Raw genomic sequence first — 24,356 nt, 5'->3', positions numbered from 1 at the left:
ACACACAAACACACGCTCCACGTCCGAGCGCAAACCAAATACACTTCACACCCAGCACTCGGACTAAAACATGCAACACGCACACACACCCCCACACCCAGCCACACACGTAACTCACAGGCAAACCGCACTTGCGCGCGCGCACACACGCGTACATGCATACATACATACACATACAGCCCGCCCCCTCCTTCCCTCAGGGCGGAAGAGAAGGGGGCGAGGATGGGAGGAGGGGGAAGAAAGGAGGGGGGGATGGGCGGGCGAGGCGCTGCGAGCAGAGACGCTCTTTTCCCTTTGACCTGGGGTGTTGTTCCCATTAACCCGCCTGTTCCCCATTCCCGAGCAAAGGGAGTGAGTGAGTTGGGTCCAGACGGGAACCAGTCAGAACCAGGGAAAACTGGAAGGGCTGGGGAATCCGCCGGCGGGCGGAGGGCACGTGAGCTCCAGCTGGGACCCTGCCGGAGGCTCCTCCCCCCAGCAGCCTCCCTCTCAGACCCCTTCGCAGCTTTGACCTCTGCTCCCCACCGCGGGGGGAGGTGGTGGAGGGGGTGGGGTGCTTCTTCCTCTCCTACCCGAGAGAGTGAACAACTGTTAGGGGTGGAAAGCTTTACTGGTTTCAAGAAGTAAGGAGTTTAGATCTGCAGAAAAGCTTTTTGCGAAACCTGTTCTAATCTAGTTTGAAGACGTCTCCTAATAGAGAGCTCACTATTTTGCAAAGCAACTAATTTTTACATAAAAGGCAATGGCTATTAGAAATCACCGACACCGCGCTGGACACATAGTAGGGCGTTTTAAATGTTCCTCCTTCCCGCTTTTGTCAACAAATCTGGCAGGGCTGTCTGCAGCCCAGCACCAGCCCGCGACAGCTCTGGGGCAGTCGGTGAGCTTTTTCTAGCACACAAGCCCCTGGAGAACAGCCGCCTTGGCCAGGGAGCCATCGGCGGCAGGGGGCGGTAGTGTCGCTTAGGGTGCTTTGCACGTCTGGCGGCATAGCCCCCGCGGGACAGTCTGAGGTCCCCTTCCTTTGTGGCGGGCTACAGGGGTCACTCTAGAATACTCCGCGGCCAGATGAACATCTGGCTCCTGTCCTCCGCCTGCCCCCTTTCTGTAGAGATGGACAGCGGGTGAAGGAGAGGAGGAGGAAGAGGACTTCCGCCTGAGGCGGCGCATTGTGTAAAGCGCCTTGCGGTGCAAAGTGCACAAGCTTCGGAGTCGGTACAGGTTCGAATCCCAGCTCTACCACTTCGCAGCTGACTACCTTGGCAGGTCACTGTCTTAAGTTGCGGGGTGGGTGTGAAATTTAAAGGAGGAAATATATGTAAAGTGCTAATTCCAGTTAAAATCCAAAGGATGTACATTCCCTTCCATTCCCTCTCCCTAACCCTCACCAAGGATAAAGATTTGGGAGTTTGGGGAAGAGGGGGATCAGAGGCCAGAGATATGGCCACCAGGTAATGCCTCTAAGCCAGAAGATGGACAGAGGTTCAATTAGCGCTCAATTTCTTAAGCAATGTGCTGTATTTAAGGGAAATGCCTGCACCAGTGATTTTAGTGATGCCACTCACTAGCCACAAGACATTTCAGTTCACAGCCCCAGTCCTTGGGGCTGCAGTGAGGCCACTCTGCCCATCACCTCACCTCTCACAGGGACTTCCTAAATCATTCCCACCCCCACCCCGAATTCTTCTCCCCATTTCCAGGTTGCTGAGTTATTTTTTCATTGTAGTGAACACTCATTGGATGCCAGGGACATCTTCTCTTACCTTATGCTTTGCCAGTGCCTAGCACAGTGCCAGATACAGCACAGGCTGTATACATGCAGCAAAGTGATGCCCTGGGTGAAATCCCTTGGAAACACTGAGACTTAAGGGCACAAAAGGAGTTATCATAAGGAATTGAGAGAAAGGATTCCAATAGCAGCACCCCAGGCACTGTCGGGATGGAGGGCAGTGGCTTTTGAATAGGGGGCTATTCCATTCCTCCTCAAAGCCCTCCAGCCCTAAGCTTCCCTGGAAGGGGGTTGTCTCACTGTGGCTGAGGCTTCTGCAGTCAATTAAGAAGAGAGCCTCTTTCCTGGAGGGCAGAGGCCCTGGCCAGCTAGAGGGTGAGTCACTATCTCAGAGTTGGGCAGCAGAGGTGGCACTAAGGTGACAATGAATTAGTCCAAGATGGCAAGGGGATATTACCTGAGTGATGATCTGGAGGAGGATAAAGCAGAAGCCTGAGCCCTTGAGGCTGGGATTAAGTGGTAGAATGTCTATATGCTTAAACATAGCACCTAACCCACCTCCACACTTCTACCCCTTCAAGTCCCAAAGCGTAGCCAAGCAGCTTCTTAGAGGAGGAAGTGGCGTGGAAATCATCCTTTGGGAGACCTGGGTTCCAATCCTGACTTGGATACTTGCTGTATAACCTTGGGCAAGCCCTTTTCCTTCCTGTTGTCAACACCAGAAGGAAGTTAAGTGGGCAAGGGGCTCTGTGCTGGGCCCTGTGCTAAGTATTTTACCAGTGTTATTTCACACACTGTTCCCCATAGTGCTATGTGGTGAGCATTTATTCCGCTATTTTGCAGTTGAGAAAACTGAGGCTGAGTGATATTCAATCATCTACTTTCTAATATATCGTGCAGTCTTTATGTATTTATGTTACCAAGGCAATCACTGTAACTCAAGCCAATAACCTGCCAGTCCTCTGCCTAAATTGGCTCCTTATGCACTCAGGTTCATATCATGTCTCCTGGCTGCCCCCAACGCCAACCCGTGTTGCTTTCAAGGCAGTTGGCTACCTGGGTGGGTTTCTCTTTTCATCTTCGGTGACACCCACCTACCCCCAATTCAGATCTTTCCCTGGCATATCAGCATAAGATCCCACATTAGAAAGCAAGCATCACCAGAAAGATGCACCCCAGTATCAGTCCCTTATCACAAGGGTGGGGGATCTGGCTGCAAGATGTTGTAGTGAGGAAGGGAAGCAGAGCTGCCAGGGCCAGAAGGAGGGGCTGCATAAAAAACCAAGAGGAGAGAGAGAGAGAACGCCAGGGACAAATTGGACCATCCTCAAACTGCTGCTCCCTCCCTTTCCCCCCCTCTCCTGTTCTGGTACTCTAGAATGTATAAAGGGGCAGCACCCAGCCCATTTTCAGCAGGTGGAGAGGGAGAGATCCTGTCCTTCAAAGGAAGGGAAAACCACCCTGAGCATTCAAATTACATTCCTGTGTCGGGTAAGATTTATTTAATTCCTGAGGGGTGGGGGTAGGAAAGAGGAGCAGGGGAAGAGGGCGCCTCCTTGATAGTGCTGGTGCCCAGGTGGTACTTTTAGTGAAAAGAGCGCCACCCATGCTGCTGTCAGAGCCAGAAGCTCTCTCCCTTTGCTAGATGTCAAGAGACACTTGCCACTGGGCTTCTGGATCTCATTTCTAAGCCAGATCCCTATAAGCCACATCTCTGAGCCTTTGGGGAATAGGTCCATGTCTTCCTTGGCTACCTCAGTACCCATGTATGCCTGGGGTCAGCAACTGCCCTCTGTCCTTCCCCCTCCCCTTCTTTCCTCCTCTCCTTTGCCTAGGCTCTGCTCCTTCTTCCTTCTTGCTGGGCTAAACTAGAGTCTCTGACATTCTTGATTCTCTTCTCCTCTTTCTTTTCCATCCAGTCAACAACACTCTCCGTTCATCCATTTACTTCATCCAGGAGAGGAGAAAATTCAACTGGGAGGGAGTGTAATTGTGTATTTGAAATTCTCCCCACTTGAGATCTTGCGCTTATAACCCCGTATTGCCCTTCTTGCGTCAGATGAGAATATTTTGTGCTTGTGAATAATACATTTTTGCTTGGCTGAATAGTGATTTGAATATATGATTGTTGAGCTGCAGATTAGAGGAAGGCATTTTTGGAAGCAGTATTAGAAGGTAAGATGGTTTGGGCAGGTGTGAATGGCCTTCTGACTTCTCCAGGTGCCAAGAAGATAGAAAAAGAAAGATGAAGACTATAGTAGTGTGTGTGTGTGTGTGTGTGTGTGTGTGTGTGTGTGTGTGTGTGTGTTGGGGGTCGGCTACTGAGACCGTTCTCATCCAGATAGGTAGAGGAATTCTGTTTGCTCTTGTTGTTCATTGAACTCTGAACCAAATGATCTTCCTTGTCTCTGAGTTTGGAAGATCAGAGGCCCTGGACAAGATGGTGAACAAGCAGCAGGAAGGGTGAGGCAAGGAGGGGCAGGCAGTTGTTCCTTGTGCAGTCCTTGTGTGCAAAGGGATGCCACCTGCCCTTCAATGCCCTACTAGTCAGGGCAGAAGGGAAGTGATGAGGGGTAACAAAAAGTGTGCTGAGCAGGGTTCCAGGAGTTTGGGGCCTTCCTTTTGGCTCTGCCAGTAATTAGCTCAATGACCTTTGGTAAGTTTCTTATCCATCTGAACCTCCACCTCTGCCTTTCCTTCACCTGTAATGTGAGATTGTGCGGCATGGCCAACGGAAGAGAAAGGGAGCCCTCAAAGGAAGGGACCCTTGGGCTGAATCTTGAAAGAGAAATCAGCTTTGAATAAAGGGAGAGATGATTGTGGGGTATGATGAGAGACAGTGGGAGTAGCCCCGGGAATTTAGCAAACAGGTATGCGTAAGGCACTGAGTTGGCTGCTGCGTAGAAAATTGCTATGAATCAGCTCCTGCCCCACCGCGGGAGCTTCAGAGAGAGAGAGAGAGTGAGGGAATCTGCGTGGCAGAGCTAAGCGCTCACAGTGCCTGCAGCTCGTCCCAGGACGGGTCGTAGTCGCGCCGCAGGACTGACCAGCGGGTCACGCAGCCATTTATTCCCTGGCCGGACCAAGAGAGTCGCCAAGAGGTAGTGCAGGGGCAGGACTCCAGAGGCCTGAGTGCAGCCCCTCGAGGGGCTGAGTGGGAGGTGAGTGCACTCCAAGCGGAGCGCCCGACGTGCGGGAGGGAGAGGAAGCCTGCGGGTCCTGGACTAGATGCCCAGCTTTTCGCGTTCAATGGCTCAAACGTGGAGCACGCAAGAAAGATTGCATTTTTCAAATTCTCGGCAGCGGCAAGCAGCAAGAGTGGTTTTGGCGCGCGGCGGGGCTTTGCTTAACTTTGCAGGTTCTGCGCGCTCTTGAGCCACGTAGGGGCGAGACGCAAGGGGCGCAACCCCGCCTGACCACGCTCCGCAGCGGCAACCTGTGGCCTGGGACAACCCTTCGAGGGGAGGGCGCAAAGTCTTGGCTGGCCGGTTCCTGTCCCTTTCCCCCTCACCCTGCTCCCCCTGCCTTCACCTTCACCTAGCTCTGGGTAGAGGGCAGACTACCGGGCTAGGGCTCCATTAGGGAGGGACAGGGAGACCAGCTTAGACCCATTCTCCACTCTGGCGCCCAGAAACCTGCAGGGGGGGGGCAGGGATGCTCTCTCTTTCCAGCTGTGGACAGTGGCCACAGCGTGGCCCTGTGTCCTGGAGGTGGCTAAGTCCTGTAGAAGAATCAAGGACTAGGCAGAAGTGAGGACTGTGTCTCTACCGTGTTCTTAGATAAACCGGATAATAATAAATGACACTGGCTGTGTTTTGGGGCTGGGAGATGCTCACAGACTTGCCCAAGGCCACTCAGCTGCTTAGTAACTAGGCAGACCTCCTGACTCCTGGTCTAGGGTTTTTGTTTGTTTGTTTTTTTCTTTTTTGCACTGCGTCATAGCCAAGACAGTGGTCTAATTTTGAAGGAGGATAGATACAGGTAGGTAGACATTGATTATTTTTTAAAAATACATTTATTTAAATGTAGTTTTAAAATACCATTCCTATCATAAAAACTATCAGGAAAACATCTCCCACAGCCCCAATTCCCTATGACAGCCATTCAGACAGGGTTTTGAAAAAGAAAACTGCAGAAAATTGAATGCTTCTTGGGGGAGATACAATCAAAGGAGAAGGGAAGCAGGTGGGAGTGGGGGAACAAAGGTGAAAGAGAGGTAGCTCTCAGCACAGATTTGAAGAACAACTTTATTCTGAAGGTTTCCTTGACAGATCTCTGTCCAGATGGTTTGGGGAAGTGTCCCTACTGGTCTTTCCTCTCTCGTGCCCACTCTGTAGAAACCCCAGCTGTGGTCTAGAGGGGCAAATGTTTGATGGTTCTTTTTTTTTTTTTTGCGGTGGCCTCTCCCATTGCGGAGCACAGGCTCCGGACGCTCAGGCTCAGCGGCCATGGCTCAGGGGCCCAGCCGCTCTGTGGCATGTGGGATCTTCCTGGACCGGGGCACGAACCCATATCCCCTGTATCAGCAGGCGGACTCTCAACCACTGCGCCAGCAGGGAAGCCCTGATGGTTCTTTCTTTAATTCAGAGTCTCCTCCTTCCCTCTGTTGTAGCAAATACATTGGGTAAGTCTATTCTGTGTGTGTGTGTGTGTGTGTGTGTGTGTAAATGCATGTGTGAGAACGCATGAGGATGTGTGTGTGTGTATGTTTGTGAGAGGAAATGTGTGTGTCTGAAAGGGAATATGTCTTAAAGAAGGGGGCTTGGGACCAGGGGAGTTGAGCAGATGGGAAAAATGAATCAGAGTTTACCGAATGCATACTATAAACCTGCAGCTGAATAAGGGTCTGAGTAGTGCTGGTGGACCTGAAGAAATAGTCAATTCATAACATTCCTTAAAGGAACAAAGGAGAGGTAATGTATTTAAATGAGGGCAGGGAAGGATGATGTTAGACCCATGTCAGACTCTTGACATTTATGTGACCTCCAACTAGGCTGTAAGACCCCAAGGACAGGAACTGGGACTCTCCACTCCAGAGGGCTCCCCCCTTTCCTCCACCATCCCTAACATGGATGGCTTGCACATTGTGCTGAGGAAACCAAAGGTAGGGACTAAATCCCTTTTGTGGGCCAACTAACTTTTTTCTACATTTCAGAGCCTAGACTGATCCCCCCACAACCCCCACCGTTAGTTGTCTTGCATTCCTGATCATGAAAGACCCAGTGAAGAAACAGTTCAACTCATCCCCTCTGAAAGTGAGATACCTGCTGACAGGATGTGGTACCCACTTTTACCTTCTATGGATGGTACAAGGGCATTCTTCAATGGGGGCACTGTCTGCTTCATTCCAGATAGCAGCACTTCTTCTCAGTCTTCCTTTCAAATATGACTCTCAGGTATTTGGCGGGGGGGGGGCAATTCCTCACCTTGGTACAGCACTGTACCCTTTGGAGGATTCTTTCATGTCACCCTGTCTTTTATTTAATCTTTACCATAGCCACACCTCAGAGATATCATGGTTGTTACTTTGTAAGGTGATGGAAATGAGGCTCACAAAAGTGAGATAATTAGCTCTAAGTGACTTGGTTGGTGAGTGTGTGAACTTACAGGTGGTAAGGCTGGGATTTGAACCCAAGTCCTAGTCCATAACTCAGGACCTTTTCAGGATGCCATGCTGTCAGCTTGGGGAGTGGGCTGAGGCAAGAGACGTGATGGGAGGAATACATAGTGCTTTTGATGCTTTTCTCTTCTATTCACTCCTCTTCTCTACCTTTCATAATAGTGTTTTTCAAAACCATGTATATCTGTATCTTTCTATCTATCATTACCTACCTATCTTATTTACCTATCATATCTTTCTTCTTCTTCTTCTTCTTCTTCTTCTTCTTCTTCTTCTTCTTCTGTCTATCTATCTATCTATCTATCTATCTGTCTATCTATCCTGTCTATCAATCATCTACCTTCATTCCCATTTCCCAAGAATAGTGTGTATAAAGAAAGACCTCAAAATCTAGCCATCTCCTTAGGAAAGAAAATAATCTTGACTCAGGCCATCCCAGTTCCAGGCAGCTGTGGTTTGGTGGGAAGGGCAAGACCAGGCCTGGGGATAATCTAGTTCCCAGATTGTATTTTTTCATGGCATGTTAGTGCAACTTCAGTTAAGTTACAACCTCTCTGGAGTCCTAGTTTGTTGTTATCTGTAAAATGGGAACATAACACCAAACCTACCTCCTTCCCAGGGGTTGTTGTGAGAATAAAGTGGCATGATTCATTTATCCATGAATCACAAATAGCTGTTTTAATTACAAGACCTTTATATTCTCTCAAAACTGTCAAGAGTTTATAATCCTATGATTACCCAACAAACACATTGAACACCTACTGTGTGCTAGGACCTGGAAATAATGGACATGTGGAAAGCTTTTGAGAACATGAAAAGCACAACAAAAATTAGACATTAAAAATTACCTTCTATTGATGGAACATCTTATTTTTTTTAATTTTTCTGCCACAACATAATAGAAGCAGCAACTGAAAGGGAAAAAAGAGGTAACGGGTGACACAGCTTGTGATGCCAGCACTATTATGCACTCTGACACATACTGCAGATAATACTGAGAATATCAATATCTTGTTGTACCTTCAGATGTGACCTCCCTTGGTTTATCGAATCAGGCTTTGATTATGTGTCCATTCTTTTGATTTCATTATTTAGCTATGCATTATTTTGTAGCTATTAAGAACAAAGGTGGATGAGGCAGTGGAAAGAGCCCTAGGTCTGAGAACTGGGTTCTTGTCTAGATTCTGTGTCAAATTGCTGTGTGGCCTTGGGCAATCTCCTGTCTCTTTTTGAGCCTCAGTTTTTTGAACTCTAGAATGGAAGCTTTGGGCTAGGTGATGGATAAGGTCCCTTCTATCTCTGATCCATTCTAATCTAAGAAGTTCTGGAAACACTTTTTGATACCAGAACTTTTCTGAATGTATTTTAACAGTACTACCTTTGGTTTATGAGCTTCTGTTATGGTATGATGGACTGACTCACGTATTGAAGAATGCTGCCCCCAAATTTAATTATTTTGGGGCATTACACCACATAGGGTAAAATGAGCCATTTTGTTCATCACGACTGCAGCCTTTTCTGAAATGGAGGTTATGGGATAGCAACTTAAAGGCTAACTCATTAATGCTCAGGGATGAATGAGGTAATGTGACAGCAGACCAAATTGGTGCCTGAATGTTTTCATCTACAGACCTGTATCTCTTTCCCATGTTGTGATATGTTAATGTGGATGTCTTTATCCATTGTCACTGCCTGTAGACATTTGAATACCGTAGATGCAATACCTTTTGGGCACTCAGCCCTGCACACTATCAATTTCTAAAAGTCCAAATTCTCTCAACGGCTAGAAGCAAAATTCTGATGGTGCCATAAAGTGCCTAATTTATTAGGATTCTATCAATGGCATCAGTGCAGTCCTGCTTTTCTCTCAGAGGTGTTTACTAGTTAGCACTGCACCACCCCTAACTATTTAATGGGGGCAATGGAGTAAATTAGTCCTCCAAATTGTGAAGGCTGTGGATTTATGCCTAGCTGAAACATTTCTGTCCTCACAATGTCGAAGAGGGTGACGTTTCTGATGTTAATTTGTTTCTCCATCTGTGCCATGCGTTTCAGGAGGACGTGAGGAACAAGCTTGATGCCACTCATGTGTGTTTTCCCTCTTCGTATTGCTGGAGAGTTGATCTGGTTGTGCCTCTACTCTTTGTTGAAATTCTCTCCCTTGGTAGCTGCTAATATCCTAGCCCCTTTACTGATCCAAATGAAATTATATGTTATTTTGCTAGTGACGATGTGAAATTGGATGGTTTAAAAGATAGATAAATTTTTGAGACTTGCAAGCATTTTACTAATCTGAATAATAGCATTTTAAAAATGGACCTATGCAGTTAGTTTTTCTAAATTTTATAAGATAATTTTTTATACTTGACCCTGATGTCATTGGAGATTGAAGAAGAAAGATTTATTCACAACGATCTCCCAAGATCCTTTTACCCATTTTAATTTAATTCAAATTTAGCAGAGATTGAACTAAGTCAGATGCATTGATACAAATTCTAATTTTATGTAATTACTTTTGAAACCTGATATTTTCTGGTAAAGTCAGGCCCTCTGCAAAGAACCTTCAATATCAATGTGTTTATTAAAAGCCAATGCTAAATATCACATGTACATTATTCATTTAATTCTTACACAGTTGGTGAAATGGATACTGGATCATTTCCCCATTTTATAGAGGAAGCCACTGAAGCTCAGGATTCAACAAACTTTCCTAAGCTCACACAGCTAAGAAATCACAAAGCTTGGCTTTGAACTCAGTTCTGTTTAGCTCTGACTCCAGGGACCATTACAGATATTTGTCTAAGGAGATTGTTTTTGCAAATGTGTTGAATTCTATGCTGAAATTGAGAGGGCTTACTTTCCTCTTCCTTCTTCCTTTTTGATGCCATGGTCACTTCAGGCCAATGCCAGGGCATGCTGAGGGGGAAGGGGAAGACACTTGGGAGCAAGAGAGGTCTCTTAGCACCTTGTTCTCTGTGAGGAGCCTCCTTTTGTGATCAGCTCATAGTGTTGAAGCCTAGTTATTGGTCCCCCCTCCCCAACCTGCTCATCTGCTTCTTATCTAGGCACACTGGACTTCCTAATTCTGCTTCTGTCTGGTATTCTACTGGTGCCTTGAGAGTATTGAAGGCAAGCAAGACAGTGTCAATTTTGCTGGCAGAATTTTGGCATATGATTGCTCTTAAGTTTAGCCCTGTATCTTTGAGCAGGAGGCAATGACAAACAGTTTATTCTAAGGCCTTTGATTTCCTTTGGAATTGTAAGCATCTAGGCTGACTCATCTCTCAAAGGCTTCTCTCTCTCTCTCTCTCTTTTGGCTGACGTTGTTTTGAGGTTCTCTTATTTGTTCTCACCTTATTTTGGGGGGAGAAGAGGGATTGATTTTCATCTTGATTTTTGGGTGAAAGAACCAGCTATATACTCTTTGGATGACCAGATTGTAACCCTTGGCAAGAAGAAATAGCTGCAACTCCAGAACAGGTACAAAAATGTCTAAATTGGGGTAAAGGGAAAGAGGGAGCCATGTAAAAAAAAATAATCCAGAGCTAGGCTGTGTGTGTCAGAATGAGACCCTTGGCTAATAGATTTTGGACCTGCCATTGTGAATGGGGGATTGCTGGCTGCTTAGTTTGGGTCTGTGGTTAGGTTCTCTGCATGTGCCTTTGGTTAAGATGGTCATTTTGTGGATGCAGTTTGGTGGTTGGGCTTAGGTGTTTACTCTGGGTCCAGGGGATATTGATTTTCCGTTGAAGGGACTTTAAAAAATATGTATGCTAAGAATTTTCCTCTTAGCTCAGTTCAAAAGGCATAGAAATACTCCTCATCCTATCTCATACTGAACTTCAGTTATCCGGCAAGTGTTTATTTCTGACATGTGTGACTTTGGCCATTAAGGAAAGTGGGCAAAAGAGGATTTTGGAAACAAAAGAAGTGAGGGATTTTTTTTGACAGAGCTCATTTATATAGATTATTGGATGATAAACTTCTACCTACCTTTTCTCTGTCAAAGCCACATTACCTGATCTTTGGAGTTTAAGCACCCCCCCCAATAATATATAGAATATTATCATAAAACTCCATGGGCAAGGGGAGCTCAGAAAAGTAGCATGTGACCACTTCCCATCTTGCCAAAAGGTTTAGTTCCCCATGTCCTGAATTATCTTCTCTTAGGAAGAAGCATCCACACACTCACCCAAACCATAAACTTCGGAGCTATCCTTTCCATTACAATAAAAAATTTTCTCTAAGTCCTGTCAATTATACCCATAAAATCCATCTCCTGCTCCAGCCCCATTGATACTGACTTGTGTCAGCATCTCTTGCCTCTTGGCTGATCTACCTACTTCAGGCTTTCTACCCAAACCAGGTTTTTCACTGCTCTGCGATTTTTCCAAGCTGCAGCTCTGACTCTGTCACTTCCCACTTAAAACCCTGAAGTAGTTCCCTATTGCCTTCAGGAGAAAGTCCAGCTCCTTAACATGGCTTATAGGGCCATTCATGACCTCATTCCTGCCTATCCAGATTTATCTCCTTCCATCCTCTTTATACAGCTTTAAGAATATAACAACCTCTCTCCCATCTCTTTGCCTTTGCACAAGCTGTTCTCTCTTTCTGGACACTCCCCCCTCCCTGTCTCCAGGCAGACTTAGATGTTTCCTCCTTTCTGCTTTCACAGTAGTTTGTTTATATCTTGGGCAATTGACTTATCACAAGGTTTTGTAAATTGTTGTTAACCTGTGTATCTCCTTCACTGCACTGTTAAATTCTCTATGAAAAGAGTATTTATTATTTTGCTCATATTTGAATCTTTAGTGCCTGGCACAAAGTAGACAGTTAATGCAGGTTTCTTTCCTTTCTTTTTTAAAAAATGCATACATGAAAGAACAAATTAATAATAGAGGTGAGGATGTGCAGGATAGGATGCTGTGTGGGGTGCAGGGAGATCCCCACTGGGGTATCCTGTGCAACCTGGGAGCAGTTTGAGATAGTGGGCACCATGGAGAAGGGATATGTAAAAGAGGTTTGCCAATACACCAAGAAACTTCACTATACCAATCCTGTATAGAGAGTCTCATTAGAAATGGCCTGGAAATGATGTTTGTTTCGGTACAAACTGATGTTGTTGTTTTTTTCAGGAAAAAATAACATAATCAAGTTGCACAATTTTGGGTAAATAGATAAAAGGCAAACCAAATCCCACTATTTGATACAGACACCATCAGTAACTGGGTGCATTTCTCTCAGTCTTTTATTTCTTTGCATGTTTTTCTTCACATAGTTGTAATCATAATTAATACAATTCTGTATTTTATATTTGTTGTTTAAAAGCTCCCATCCCTTTAATGATTGCATAATTTTCCATACTGTGGCTATTCCATAATTTATATAACTAGTCTTGTTGCTGGGCTAGCTTTTTTCCCTTAATTTTTTACTGTTATGGTTCATGTACATATGGTTTTTCCTGTCTGTAGGAAGATTTCATTAGGATGGATTCCTAGAAGGGGAATTACTGGGTCAAAGGGCCTGGGGATGATTTTTGGCTTCAGACTCACGTGTCCAGTTTGCTTTCTGGAAGAGTTGTACAAAATTTACAGAGCTCCTAACCTAGATGAATGTGCCCATTTCACCCAAACTGGACAGCATCAAGCATTATTATTAAAAAATAAACTCCATCAATGTTCCTAATAATTAATGGAAAAATATTACCTTATTCTTATCTTAATGTGCATTTTAAACTTGTAAGGTTGGTTTTTTTTTAAATATATTTTTTCCTTTTTGCCTAATTAGGTTTTCTCTTTTCTGGACTGTCGGTTCAGGGCTGGCTTTTTTTAAGTTGGATTTTTTTTTTTTAATAAGCAGCCAGAGGCAGCTCTGCTTGAGGGTGAAGCCACCTCCCAGTTTCCCCTCCCCCTTTACCACCCTCCCCCCCCATAGTTCCCTCCACCAGGTCTAGTGACAATTGGATGATGCAGTTCTGATAATCATCCGATCCCAGAATGGGTGGCTGCATTCCCTTTCTGAAGGCAGCAAGGACACTGTGCCCCAGAATCATGCCCCCTTTGCTGTTGTTGTCCGCCTTCATTTTTTTAGTGAACGTCCTGGGAGGAGCCCCAGGACACAACCAGGACCGCAGGACCAAGATGATCTCAATACACAGCCTCTCCGAGCTGGAGCGTCTGAAGCTGCAAGAGACTGCTTACCACGAACTCGTGGCCAGGCATTTCCTCTCTGAATTCAAACCTGAAAGAGGTGAGCAGTACCCCGGGATGTGGCATCCTCGCCTTCGGGCCGAGTGGACCCCCTGGGCGGAACGGGACGAATTGGGGGTCCAGGAGGGTGGGAGGGACTCTCCTCTGGTCTTGGACCTGGCCGGTTCTCCTGGATCCTGAGGAACTGAGGGAGTGGGAGTTGAAGGGTGTTTGGTGAATTGGGAAGAGGTAAAGATTAGTTGAGTTGGGTTGAAGCCTGGGGGCTTGAGAGGCAGTGAGTCAGGCAGATACCAGGGACAGACAGGTGAACAGAGGACAGGTGAAAAGACAGACGCACCAGGTGAGGTGCCAGAACAAGTCGGAATGAGATGGAAACGCAGAGGGACACTCAGAGAAGACTGGGACAGACAGAGACAGCGCGGTTGAGAGACGAAGAGTTAGAGGGAGATAGCGAGACAGTGAGAGAGAGACACGGGCCAATCCGGGCGAGTAGCGGGAGGGCGGGTGCGGGTGCGGGGGGCGGCGGCAGGAGGTGCGCTGGGAGCGAGCGGGACCCAGCGCAGGACGGGGGTCGAGCGCGCCAGTGGTCTCCGCGGTGCAGGCGCAGATTCTGCGACTGAGGGGAGGTGGGAGGGGGTCACGCGAGCCGAGGGTTGCCGCTGCAGTGATGAAAAGTGCAGGGGGCCGCAGGTTCGCCCGGCGCATCCTAAAAGGAGCGCAGCAAAGGGCGAGGAGACCCCGCGGGCAGCCGCCACTGCGGGGGTCGGAGTGCGGAGATAGCGGGTGTCACCGCTTCTCCCCCGGCCGCAGCGCGGGGAGCCGACGGCATCCCGGGAGCAAGCGCGCCGGCAGTAACTTAGCGACCCTTAGTAGCCGAGGCGCCGCAGGCAGAGCCCCTCCCCTCGCCTGTTGCGCTGTCCCGCGGCCTCGGAGCCCCGGAATTTATGTTTTAAGCGTTGTGTTGAGATACTGCTGGTGCGTAACAAGATGCGCGCTGCGCACGCGGCGCCTTAGATGATCTGGTTTGGTTAAATTCTTGGAGTCTCATATGTGGTAGTTAGGATTGGTCTCGTTTTCAAATGGGGAAACTGAGGCTGAGTGAAAGCAAAACACTTTTGGGGGGCTGGACAGAGCTGTTTGCCCCTCTCCCCCAGTCTCTGTGGATCAATGCATTACGATGTTTTAGTCACTTATAAATCCTATTTGTATGAGAATGCGTGTGTTTTCTTTTTCTCTTCCCATAGCTCTACCTATTGACCGTCCAAACACCTTGGAGAAGTGGTTTCTGATTCTGAGAGGACAAGAGAGGGGTGAGGGTCTCTCATACTGTACTTTCCTTAGTAAAGAAATAGAATGCTGCACCCCTCCTGTACTGCGTCCCAGGCTACTGGAGACTGGGCGGTGCCCACTGCCCCTGGGGGGGACTCACCCCCCCCCCCGCTTCCAGAAACCCCGCAGGGGATGATTTCAGGAAATGGCGCACTAGCTGCAGGAGTGCTGGGCAGTCCCATCAGATATACCTAAGCTTTCTGCGTGAATCTACCCCAGACAGTTTGCCCAGAAGAAATTACCCTCATTGCTTCAAGGTGGTCACCCCCTGGCAGGAATTAAGGTGGAGACCCCGTCGGGGTAGTTGAGTGGAGCTGAGTCGTTCAGCCAGATCATCGCAGGGTCCCTTTGGCTCCCTCCCCAGGGAGGGGCGCTGCGGGTCTGGTGGGGTGGGGTTGGCTGGGGGCGGTTGCTTAGAGGAGTGCTACAGCCCCTGCAGTTCCTCCTGATTTAAGCGCTGCGGAGCGTTGACGTTTCTCATTCTTTCTCTCCCTGGCTCCCCAGCGGTATCACTTAAGACGTTTGGCATTCGACTGGAAGAGGTGCTGGTGAACGAGCTTACCCGCCGCAAGCAACTTGAACTGAGAGCCGCGATGCAGATTGAAGAAGCCACCCGTCAGGTTGCGGGCCGTCGTCGGGGAAACGTGGTGCAAAGGATGTTTGGCCGCATCAGGAGCTTTTTCAGTCGCAGGCGGGCTGAGCCCTCCTTGCCCCGGGAGTTTACTCGCCGTGGGCGTCGAGTGAGTTAAACCCTCCAGTTTTCAGGCAGGGACCCTTCTTGAAGTGTCCAGGGATGTGGGGCGGGAAGGTCAAGGCCTGTGTCCTCAGAGGGAAGGGGAGCTGAACAGAACGTGTTGGAGGGGTGTAACTGGCCTGCCACAGAGAGAATGTCTCCTGTTGTGAATGTGATGCAATCTTCAGGAAGGTCCGGAGTGACCCTCCTGCTCCCCCATTTTAACATAGTGGGGGTTTCTCCACAGGGTGCAGTCTCTGTGGATAGCCTGGCTGAACTGGAGGACGGGGCCCTGCTGCTGCAGACCCTGCAACTTTCCAAGACTTCCTTTCCAATTGGCCAGCGACTTCTGGGATCCAAAAGGAAAATGAGCCTCAATCCGATTGCTAAGCAAATCCCCCAGGTTGTTGAGGCTTGCTGCAGCTTCATTGAGAAACATGGTAAGGGGCCAAGAATGATGGTTAAATCAAGGTAGGAGGCAATTCAAGAGAAAGAACGGTGTTCTAGAGATGGGGAGAGGAAAGAGGTCAAGGGATGAAGGGCTTGAAACATTCCCCTGCCACCAGTTGGGGTTGGGATACAATGGGGGAGGAAAAGGGAAATGCTAGGGGTGGGGGCAGTGAGCACAGATACTTAGCATCCCCTGGTCTTTTCTTTCAGGCTTAAGCACAGTGGGGATTTTCACCCTGGAATATTCTGAGCAGACAGTGCGTAAGGTAAATCAGCTATGTTTATGCTTTTGTTCCTTCGGTGAGAAAAAACTGGTGGGGGTGGGGGCTCCCCCATAGACCTGAAGAGAATGTCATGCCTCGTGAAGGGAGCACAGTCTTCTTTCTAGCCCCCTAGGCACACCGTATAGCCAACTACCTCCACTGAAGCCTGAGACTTACTGAAGGAGTGGCCAGTAGGGAGCCTGTGATGGGCAGAGCAGCCACCGAATGTATTCTCTCTCTTTTTCTAGCTCCGTGAAGAATTTGATCAAGGTCTGGATGTAGTGCTGGATGACTCTCAGAATGTGCATGATGTGGCCGCACTCCTCAAGGAGTTTTTCCGTGATATGAAGGACTCTTTGCTGCCAGATGATCTGTACATGTCCTTCCTCCTGACAGCAAGTGAGTCTTCTGCTCTCCCTTGTTGGGCAAGGAAAGGAAATAGTACAGGGCATGTGGGGTTCTGGGGACAGAGCTCAGGCTGCAAGACCCCAAGGAACTAAGGCAAAATGAACACCAGAAGATGAAAACACCTCTCCAGATTCCGCTATAAGTCTGTTGTTTGGAAATCTCTCTAGAGCTTCTTGAAGCTGTGTGCACCCTCTCAGGGCAAAGAAGAACCTAGGTTCTGTAGGGAGGGGGTCTGATTTTTACTTTTTTTTTTTTTTTTTTTTGCGGTACGCGGGCCTCTCACTGTTGTGGCCTCTCCCGTTGCGGAGCACAGGCTCTGGACGCACAGGCTCAGGGGCCATGGCTCACGGGCCCAGCCGCTCCGCGGCATGTGGGATCTTCTCGGACCAGGGCACAAACCCGTATCCCCTACATAGGCAGGCGGACTCTCAACCACTGCGCCACCAGGGAAGCCCAGGGGGTCTGATTTTGATGGGAGCACTTCTTACTTTTAGGAATCCTGAGCTCAAATGCCACGAGAATGAGCAAAGAAAAGATGCTTGAGTACTTTATCCATAGCCTTTGGCATTTTTCAACCAGAATCACACCTTTCTTTGTATCAGGCTGCTGCCAAGGCTAGCCCCCTAAGCCAGTGCCTGTTTTCCTTCCTCTAGCTCTGAAGCCACAGGATCAGCTTTCTGCCTTGCAGTTGCTGGTTTACCTGATGCCACCTTGCCACAGTGACACCCTGGAGCGTCTCCTGAAGGTCCTGCATAAGATCACTGAGAACTGCGAGGACTCCATTGGCATTGATGGACAGTTGGTAAAAAGCTCTGGGAAAGGGTAGTGAGATTTACAGAAGGGGAGATGTGTGGGAGTATATGAGAAAGAGACAGAGACAGAGAGACAGAGAGACAGAGGGAGAGGGAAACAAGAACAAAAAGAGACATTTCTGTTTGTGTAACTTCCATTATTACTTCAGAGTTGATCACTTTCTGCTTTCCTTTACTTAGGTTTCAGGCAATCGTATGACTTCCACCAATTTGGCTTTGGTGTTTGGATCTGCTCTCCTGAAGAGGGGGACATCTGCCAAGAGGGAGTCCAGGAAAACAAGACTGGGGATTGACCACTATGTTGCTTCTGTCAATGTGGTCCGTGCCATGATTGATAACTGGGATATCCTCTTTCAGGTAGGTGGAAGCTTTGGACACACTTATTTCACAGCTCTTTCACCTGTTCACAAGGCAAGGAAGAGTTCCACATGCATCCCTGGGGGTATCCAAAGCAGGCAGCCACAAATCTCCCAGTCTAGAAATCCTTCCTACATTAGCTGGGCATGGTGTCTTCAGTTCTGGGTACCTGATAGAGATGAGTATAGATTTTTTAAAATGTTGTGTAATAAAGGCTAACATTGCTAATTTTACCCTCAGGTGCCTCCCCATATTCAGAGGCAGGTTGCTAAGCGTGTATGGAAATCCAGTCCTGAAGCCCTTGATTTTATCAGACGCAGGAATTTGAGGAAGATCCAGTGAGTGTTTTCTTGGTTTGTTCATGCTTAGCCTGAAGGAGAATCACCTATGGGGGCTCCCAACCCCAGGCCACCTTTATGTTAGTCAACCCAAGTATACAAACTGACTTGCTTTTTCAAATTCATTCCCCTTCAGGAGCGCACGGATAAAGATGGAAGAGGATGCTTTACTTTCTGATCCAGTGGAAAACTCTGCTGAAGCCCGGGCTGCTGTCCTTGGTCAAAGCAAGCCCTTTGATGAAGGTCAGTTCCCTGCTGGCAGTCAGACCCCTGGTGAAGGTCAGGCCCTTGCTGAAGGTCAGTCCCTTGGTGAAGGTCAGGCTCTTCCTGAAGGCCAGGTCCTTGCTGAAGATGAGCCCCTTGAGGAAGATGAGTCCTCTGAGGAAGATGTGCCAGTCAATGAAGAACTAGTATTTGAATATCTCAATCAAGGAGTAGTCTTTGGTGAAGTCCAAGGTCTCGAGATTCCAAATGACCTTGAGATTCCAGGCCCACATCTTGAAGGCATTCCAGAACTTGATGAAGATGACGATGATGACGACAACGACGATGATGACGATACCCTGAATTTTGATCTTCCTCCCCTTGAGGACATTCTAGACCCTGATGATGAAATTCTAGAACTCATTGAAATCCAAGACTTTGAAGAAATACCATATTTTGATATGGTTCCAGACCCTGAAGTAGCCCGAGATGTGCAAGAAATCCCAAACCCTGGAGAAAACCCAAACCACGACCTTGAAGAAGGACCAGATTTTGAAGACTACCAAAACCTTGACCTAGCAGAAGTTCCCTATCTCGATGTAATCCCGAACAATGAAGAAGCCTCAGATACTGATGAAATCCCAGACAATGAAGAAGCCCCTGACACTGACGGAATCCCAGACCATGCAGATGACTCAGATAATGATGAAAACCCAGATTCTGAAGAAGACCCCAATCTTGAAGAGGTCCCAGCCCTTGATGAAATCCAAAATGATGAAGCCTCAAATGCTGAAGAAGTTCCAGACCATGAAGAAGCCCCAGAGGTCAATGGGATTTCAGACTCTGGTGAAGACCTTGATTTTGATGAAGTCCCAGCTCTTCATGTGGTCCCAAGCCCTGAAGAAGCCCCTGGTGGTCATGAAATCCCAAATCATGAAGAATCCCCGGAGGTTAATGGGCTCTCAGACTCTGAAGAAGACCCCAGTCTTGAAGAGGTTCCAGCTCTTGATGGAGTCCCAAATGATGAAGAAACCACAGATACTGAAGAAATTCCAGATTATGAAGAAACTCCAGAAGTCAATGGAATTGCAGGCTCTGAAGAAGACTCCAGCCCTGAAGAGGTCCCAGCCCTCCATGTGGTAACGAGCCCTGAAGATGTCTCTGATTTTGATGAAATTCAGAACCAGGAAGAATCTTCAGATGTAAGTGGAGTCCCAAACGATGAAGAAGCCTCAGACGCTGAAGAAATCCCAGGACACAAAGAAGACTCTGATGTCAGTGGAATCCAAGACTCTGAAGAAAACCCCAATCATGAAGAAGACACAGTTCTCAGTGTGGTTCCAGAGCCTGAGGGCACTCAAATTTGCAACAAAATTCCGGATTCTCAGAAAGACCTAGCCAACACTTTTGCAGAAGATGAAATTACAAATATGGCTCCAGAGCCTGAAGATGTCTCCATTCTTAATACAATTTCAGACCCTCAGCCAGACCTAGCTGTCAATCTTGAAGAAATCATGAATGTGGAAGCAGTCCCAATGCCTAGTAATCTTGACTCTAAAGAAGTTCAGAGTCCAAAGACCATCCAGTTCTGCAAAGAAGATGCAGCTGTTACATTTCCTGTAGATACCGCCTTCCTTAAAAACAAGTCTCAGCCTGGCCAAGTCATGGACTACAGGTCCTCCTCAGAGTCATTGAAGACCGACACCTGCTTTCTCCCCTCCATGAAGTTCTGTAAGCTTCCGGCTCCAGCTTTGTTACTCATTTGCTTAGTAAAATTAGTCAGGCTGGTTGTAGGGTGGTGGTGGTTGTTAGGAGGACGCCCACTTCCTCGCTTCCCTGGTGGTATTGCCCATTTGCTCTAAGCACGGGGTATCTGTCTCACTCTTTCTGTTCTCTAACATGGCCCTGCCCTCCTGTCCCCCACCCCCACACACCCAGCTTCCACAGTGGGCCTAGATTTAGAGATGTATGTTCTACTGTTAGGCTGCAGTTTTCTTACATGTCAAATGGGGGTAATCATTTCTGCCCTAACTTCTTGCCTCATACTGTATTTGAAGCTCAAAATTAGGTCTTAGTTCCTTGGGTGCTGTGCAAAGTGTGAAGTCTAGAAACATAAGGAGTTAACATTGTTACTATTTTCCAGGTTCCTCTGAGGAGCCAGCTGTGCCCCCCGGCACTGCCCGTTCCCATGACGATGATGAAGGAGCGGGTAACCCCCCCATTCTGGAGCAAGACCACCCATTGCTCCGTGTGCCCCGGGAGAAGGAGGCCAAAACTGGCATCGGCTACTTCTTTCCTTAGATGTTTTTCCTTCTATATGGTGCCAGACAGGGGGAAAGAGTGGGGGTAGACCTGGGATGTCACAGGAAACATTAAGGAGAGTCTTGAAGGTAAAGATCTGAGGGTAAGAAGGAGTTCCACCTGATGCTCGGGTCAGGCTGTGAATTCCAAACACACTACCAGCCCCTTTCCTGGGGATGCTCGGTCCCTTCAGCTGGTAAAAGTGGAGATGTTTCTGTGTCATGCTCAGGCGCCCTGGTGCTACCTTGCCTCTCTCTTTTACCCCTGATCCTGGCTTTCCCTTACTACAGCCGTTCCTTTAATTGATGTGACATTTGTGGTAAACACCTGTCCCAGAGAAGCTCACAAATCTCGAGGTGCTTTCCCTCCCCCAAAGAGGATTGCATGCTTTTCCTGACTTTCCTACCCTCCTCCTAAGAGCTCAATTGGAAAGGCCCTCAAGAGGCATGCTAGGATGTTAGGTCAGCCTACTGACAGCTGACAATTAATGCTAAACCATGTCACACCAACTCATAGCCGTGTCCCTGCAGCCACTCCACCGCCTCAGGATAATTTTGTCCAAATTATTTAGACCAATGGCTCATCAAACAGCCACTCCCCAAATCCTGAGAAACCCAACTAGCTTTTCTGGGGTCAAAAGTTAGAGGAAAAAAATTGATTTTATTACCTAGATCTGTTTTACAGATAGCTGGCAGCCACATCCTGTTGTCAGCAAAACAGCTAGTTAGGTACAAACACATAGTTCCAAGCAGTAAAAGTCACCTGATTACAAATGTTCTTAAATATCGTCTCTGTAGTTCCTCTATGCAGGACGGTACAAATTTGCGGGACGTGCTCTGGTAACACGCAGATATGGGTTATGTATGACATCCAAAATTATAGCTGTTATTGAGGGGTAACAACTGCTAAGGTCCATAGAATGAAGAATGTATTGTATTGAGGGGTAGAAATCGATCACACAATGGGTAACAACCGCAGAGCTCGAAGATTTGTGATTGTTAAAACTTCTCTGGCATTTAATCATTAATAAACATCTGTATTGTGACAGCAGCATATTCATGGCTTACTGTGTGTGTGTGTTTTTTATTTGAAATTTTGTTGGTGAGTTGGGAAGCTCTAGCTGGAGCTGAAGGGGAAAGAGAGGTGGGGAAGAGGAACGAAATAGAAGAGGGTGATGTGGAATAAAGGGCAGGGGTGACATGGTGTAAAGGGATGGAGTGAGTGAAATAAAGGGGAAGGGGTGATTTGGAATAAGGGGATGGAGAGAGATGGAATAAAGATGTGAGGTGGAATAAAGGGTAGTGATGTGGGGTACAAGAGAAGGGGTGATGGAGAATAGAGGGGAGGGTGATATGGGATAAAGGGATGGAGAGAAATGAAATAAAGGGAGGTGACGTGGGATAAGGGGGGTGAGGGGGATAAAGGAGAGGGTGTTGGGGAGTAAAGGGGAAGGGGTAATGTGGAATAAGGAGATGGAGAGAAATGGAATAAAGGGGTGAGGTGGAAAAAAGGGGTGTGGTGTGTGATAAAGGAGAGTAAAGTGGAAGAAAGGGGAAAGAGCTGTAACTGAATAAAGAGAATGTAGAAGGGATGAAGGAGAAGTAGGGGGAAAGAATAAAGCTTAAGAGGAGGCCCTCTAAAAGGAGAAAAGAGGGGAATAAACGGAGAGATCACTAGGTGCTCTCAACTGAGAAATTCCCCCTGGATTGGTCAAAAATTAAAACCTAGAAATATCCTGAGACATATGATTTCCAAGAGTAAGAGAAGAACATGCTCCTGTTTGATTGATGGGACCTCCAAACTTTCTTGAAAGCTTAAGACTTCATGACATGCTTGGAAATTTCACATGTCAGGGACAGAGTTCCAGAAAGTGGAATGATGTGTATTATTTATTTTTGCACACTTTACTTTAGGATATTTCCTTCTGTAGAGTTTTACAGACAGCAGAAAGGTAATGTTGGGTCCCTCCTATAATAATGATTATTCTACAATAATAATTATAATGATAGTTCACACATATCGAGTTCCTAAATGTGTTTAAAGCTTTACTTGCATCATTTTATTTAATATTCACAGCAACTCTATGAGATACATGTTACTGTCATCCTCATTTTCTTCTTGAGGAAAATGAGATACAGAGAGGTCGAATAACCTGCCCAAATTACACATCAGCTTAGTGGAAAACAGCCAGTCTTCAAAACTTTAACAACTAGATTATACTGGCTTATCCTAAAATTTTAGGATTCTTCCTTTGACACAAAGATGCACTGTGATGTCAGCAGTCAGTTTTTTGGGTTTGGATTTGCACTTTTAACAAGCAAGCTTCAGGTTCCTTCCTTATAGGTCCTTTTATCAGACAAGCCATTAGACAACAACTGTGATATCTCAGACAGACCCTAGCAGTTGTATCTAGGACTCACAGATATTAAACCCAGCAGAAAATATAAAGCTCATCCATTCCAACTCTCTGTTATATGTATGGTCACAGTAGGGCTCATATTTGGAAAGGACTTACTTGAGGTCAGAGATCTAGATTAAGATCCAGACAGGCCTCTGACTGCCATTCCAGGACTTTATGGAGCTAAAATAGTGTGATGTGTCCTTGGAAGAGTTCACCTGTGCTTTTCCCACTCAGCTTGAAAATCAACAAATGAACCAGATAACAAGTAGGTAAGTAGATTGATTCAAAACATTCCCTTCACTTCCTGGCCTTCCCTGAAACCAGGTTTTCTCCTGATCTTATTGCTTCCCCTACATTCCCCCCTAGTGCTGACTACCAACCAAGGAGTTGGGGCTGAGAGTGGTGAGTAGATATGGGCATTATCCTCACTCTTCCCCATACTCTAAGGGCCAGCTCAACGGGCTACCTTGACACTCCAAGTCCTGTCCTCATCCTAGGTGACCTCAACAATATCTACGTGGAAGACCCATCCCACACCCTGGCCTTTCATCCTTTAACTTAGCATTTCAACCACCTGCAGCCACTTGGCATCACTAGGCATGACATCACTTCCAAAAGACTCAACTCCAGTATTCCACTGTGACTCAAATCTCCTAACAATGGCTGGATTCCACGTCTTCTGCTATTTGGTCTTGTTGAGATGTCCAGTGCCTCAAGGCTTTTCTTTTCTCTTCACTTCTTTCCTTGTCCAGGCAGGATCTCAGGGCATATTAATTTAGAACTGACTGTATCTTCATTCCCTTGCTCTTGAAATACCACGTCTGCACTATTTACTCTCAGCCTTGGGTCCCTCCAAGCATCTGATTCCTCCAATCTCATAATGACCACTGTGAGAAAATGTAGTAGCCCTCCAAATATTGGTTCATCTAATAGAATTTCCAACCTCAGCTGGGCCCTCAGGCCACTCAGCAATTCTCTTGCACACCCCAGGTCATGTCCTTCTCTAATTCTCCTCCCATTCATATTCCATTTCAATATCATCCCCCTCAAACAACAGCCCCTTTCACTCTAACTCATTCCCAATACATCCTCTCTTCTGCTTTATGCTTGTTTATTTTCCTCTTCTTTTTCTAGTTTCTTTAGGTAGGAACTTAGATTATTGATTTTCTCTTTTCTAATGTAAATGTTCAGTGCTTTAACAG

The 24,356-nt window shown here is 47.1% G+C and overlaps 1 protein-coding gene across 6 annotated transcripts in view; it reads left to right on the top strand.

Moving 5' to 3' along the window:
• Positions 1-21,800, top strand: part of ARHGAP36 (Rho GTPase activating protein 36) — a 162,304-nt gene extending 140,504 nt beyond the window's left edge. For 3 of the 6 annotated variants that reach the window (XM_089904089.1, XM_089904087.1, XM_089904088.1), the window contains 10 exons: positions 13,440-13,598; positions 14,803-14,868; positions 15,392-15,627; positions 15,868-16,060; positions 16,281-16,336; positions 16,582-16,732; positions 17,395-17,543; positions 17,734-17,910; positions 18,151-18,248; positions 18,385-20,589. In XM_089904089.1, the coding sequence (XP_089760215.1) occupies positions 13,440-13,598; positions 14,803-14,868; positions 15,392-15,627; positions 15,868-16,060; positions 16,281-16,336; positions 16,582-16,732; positions 17,395-17,543; positions 17,734-17,910; positions 18,151-18,248; positions 18,385-20,314 (3,215 nt within the window). In that variant the 3' untranslated portion in view covers positions 20,315-20,589. The other 3 variants (XM_089904090.1, XM_089904092.1, XM_089904091.1) reach the window with 2 other exon arrangements.
• The last annotated feature ends 2,556 nt before the right edge of the window (positions 21,801-24,356 follow it).

The sequence above is a fragment of the Delphinapterus leucas genome, chromosome X, assembly GCF_059928025.1.
Source record: "Delphinapterus leucas isolate spDelLeu-1000000601 "Yukka" chromosome X, BTC_Dleu_Yukka2, whole genome shotgun sequence".
Lineage (NCBI taxonomy): Eukaryota > Metazoa > Chordata > Mammalia > Artiodactyla > Monodontidae > Delphinapterus > Delphinapterus leucas.
The sequence above is the reverse complement of the archived record's forward strand: the minus strand, read 5'-3'. Positions and strand labels throughout refer to the sequence as shown.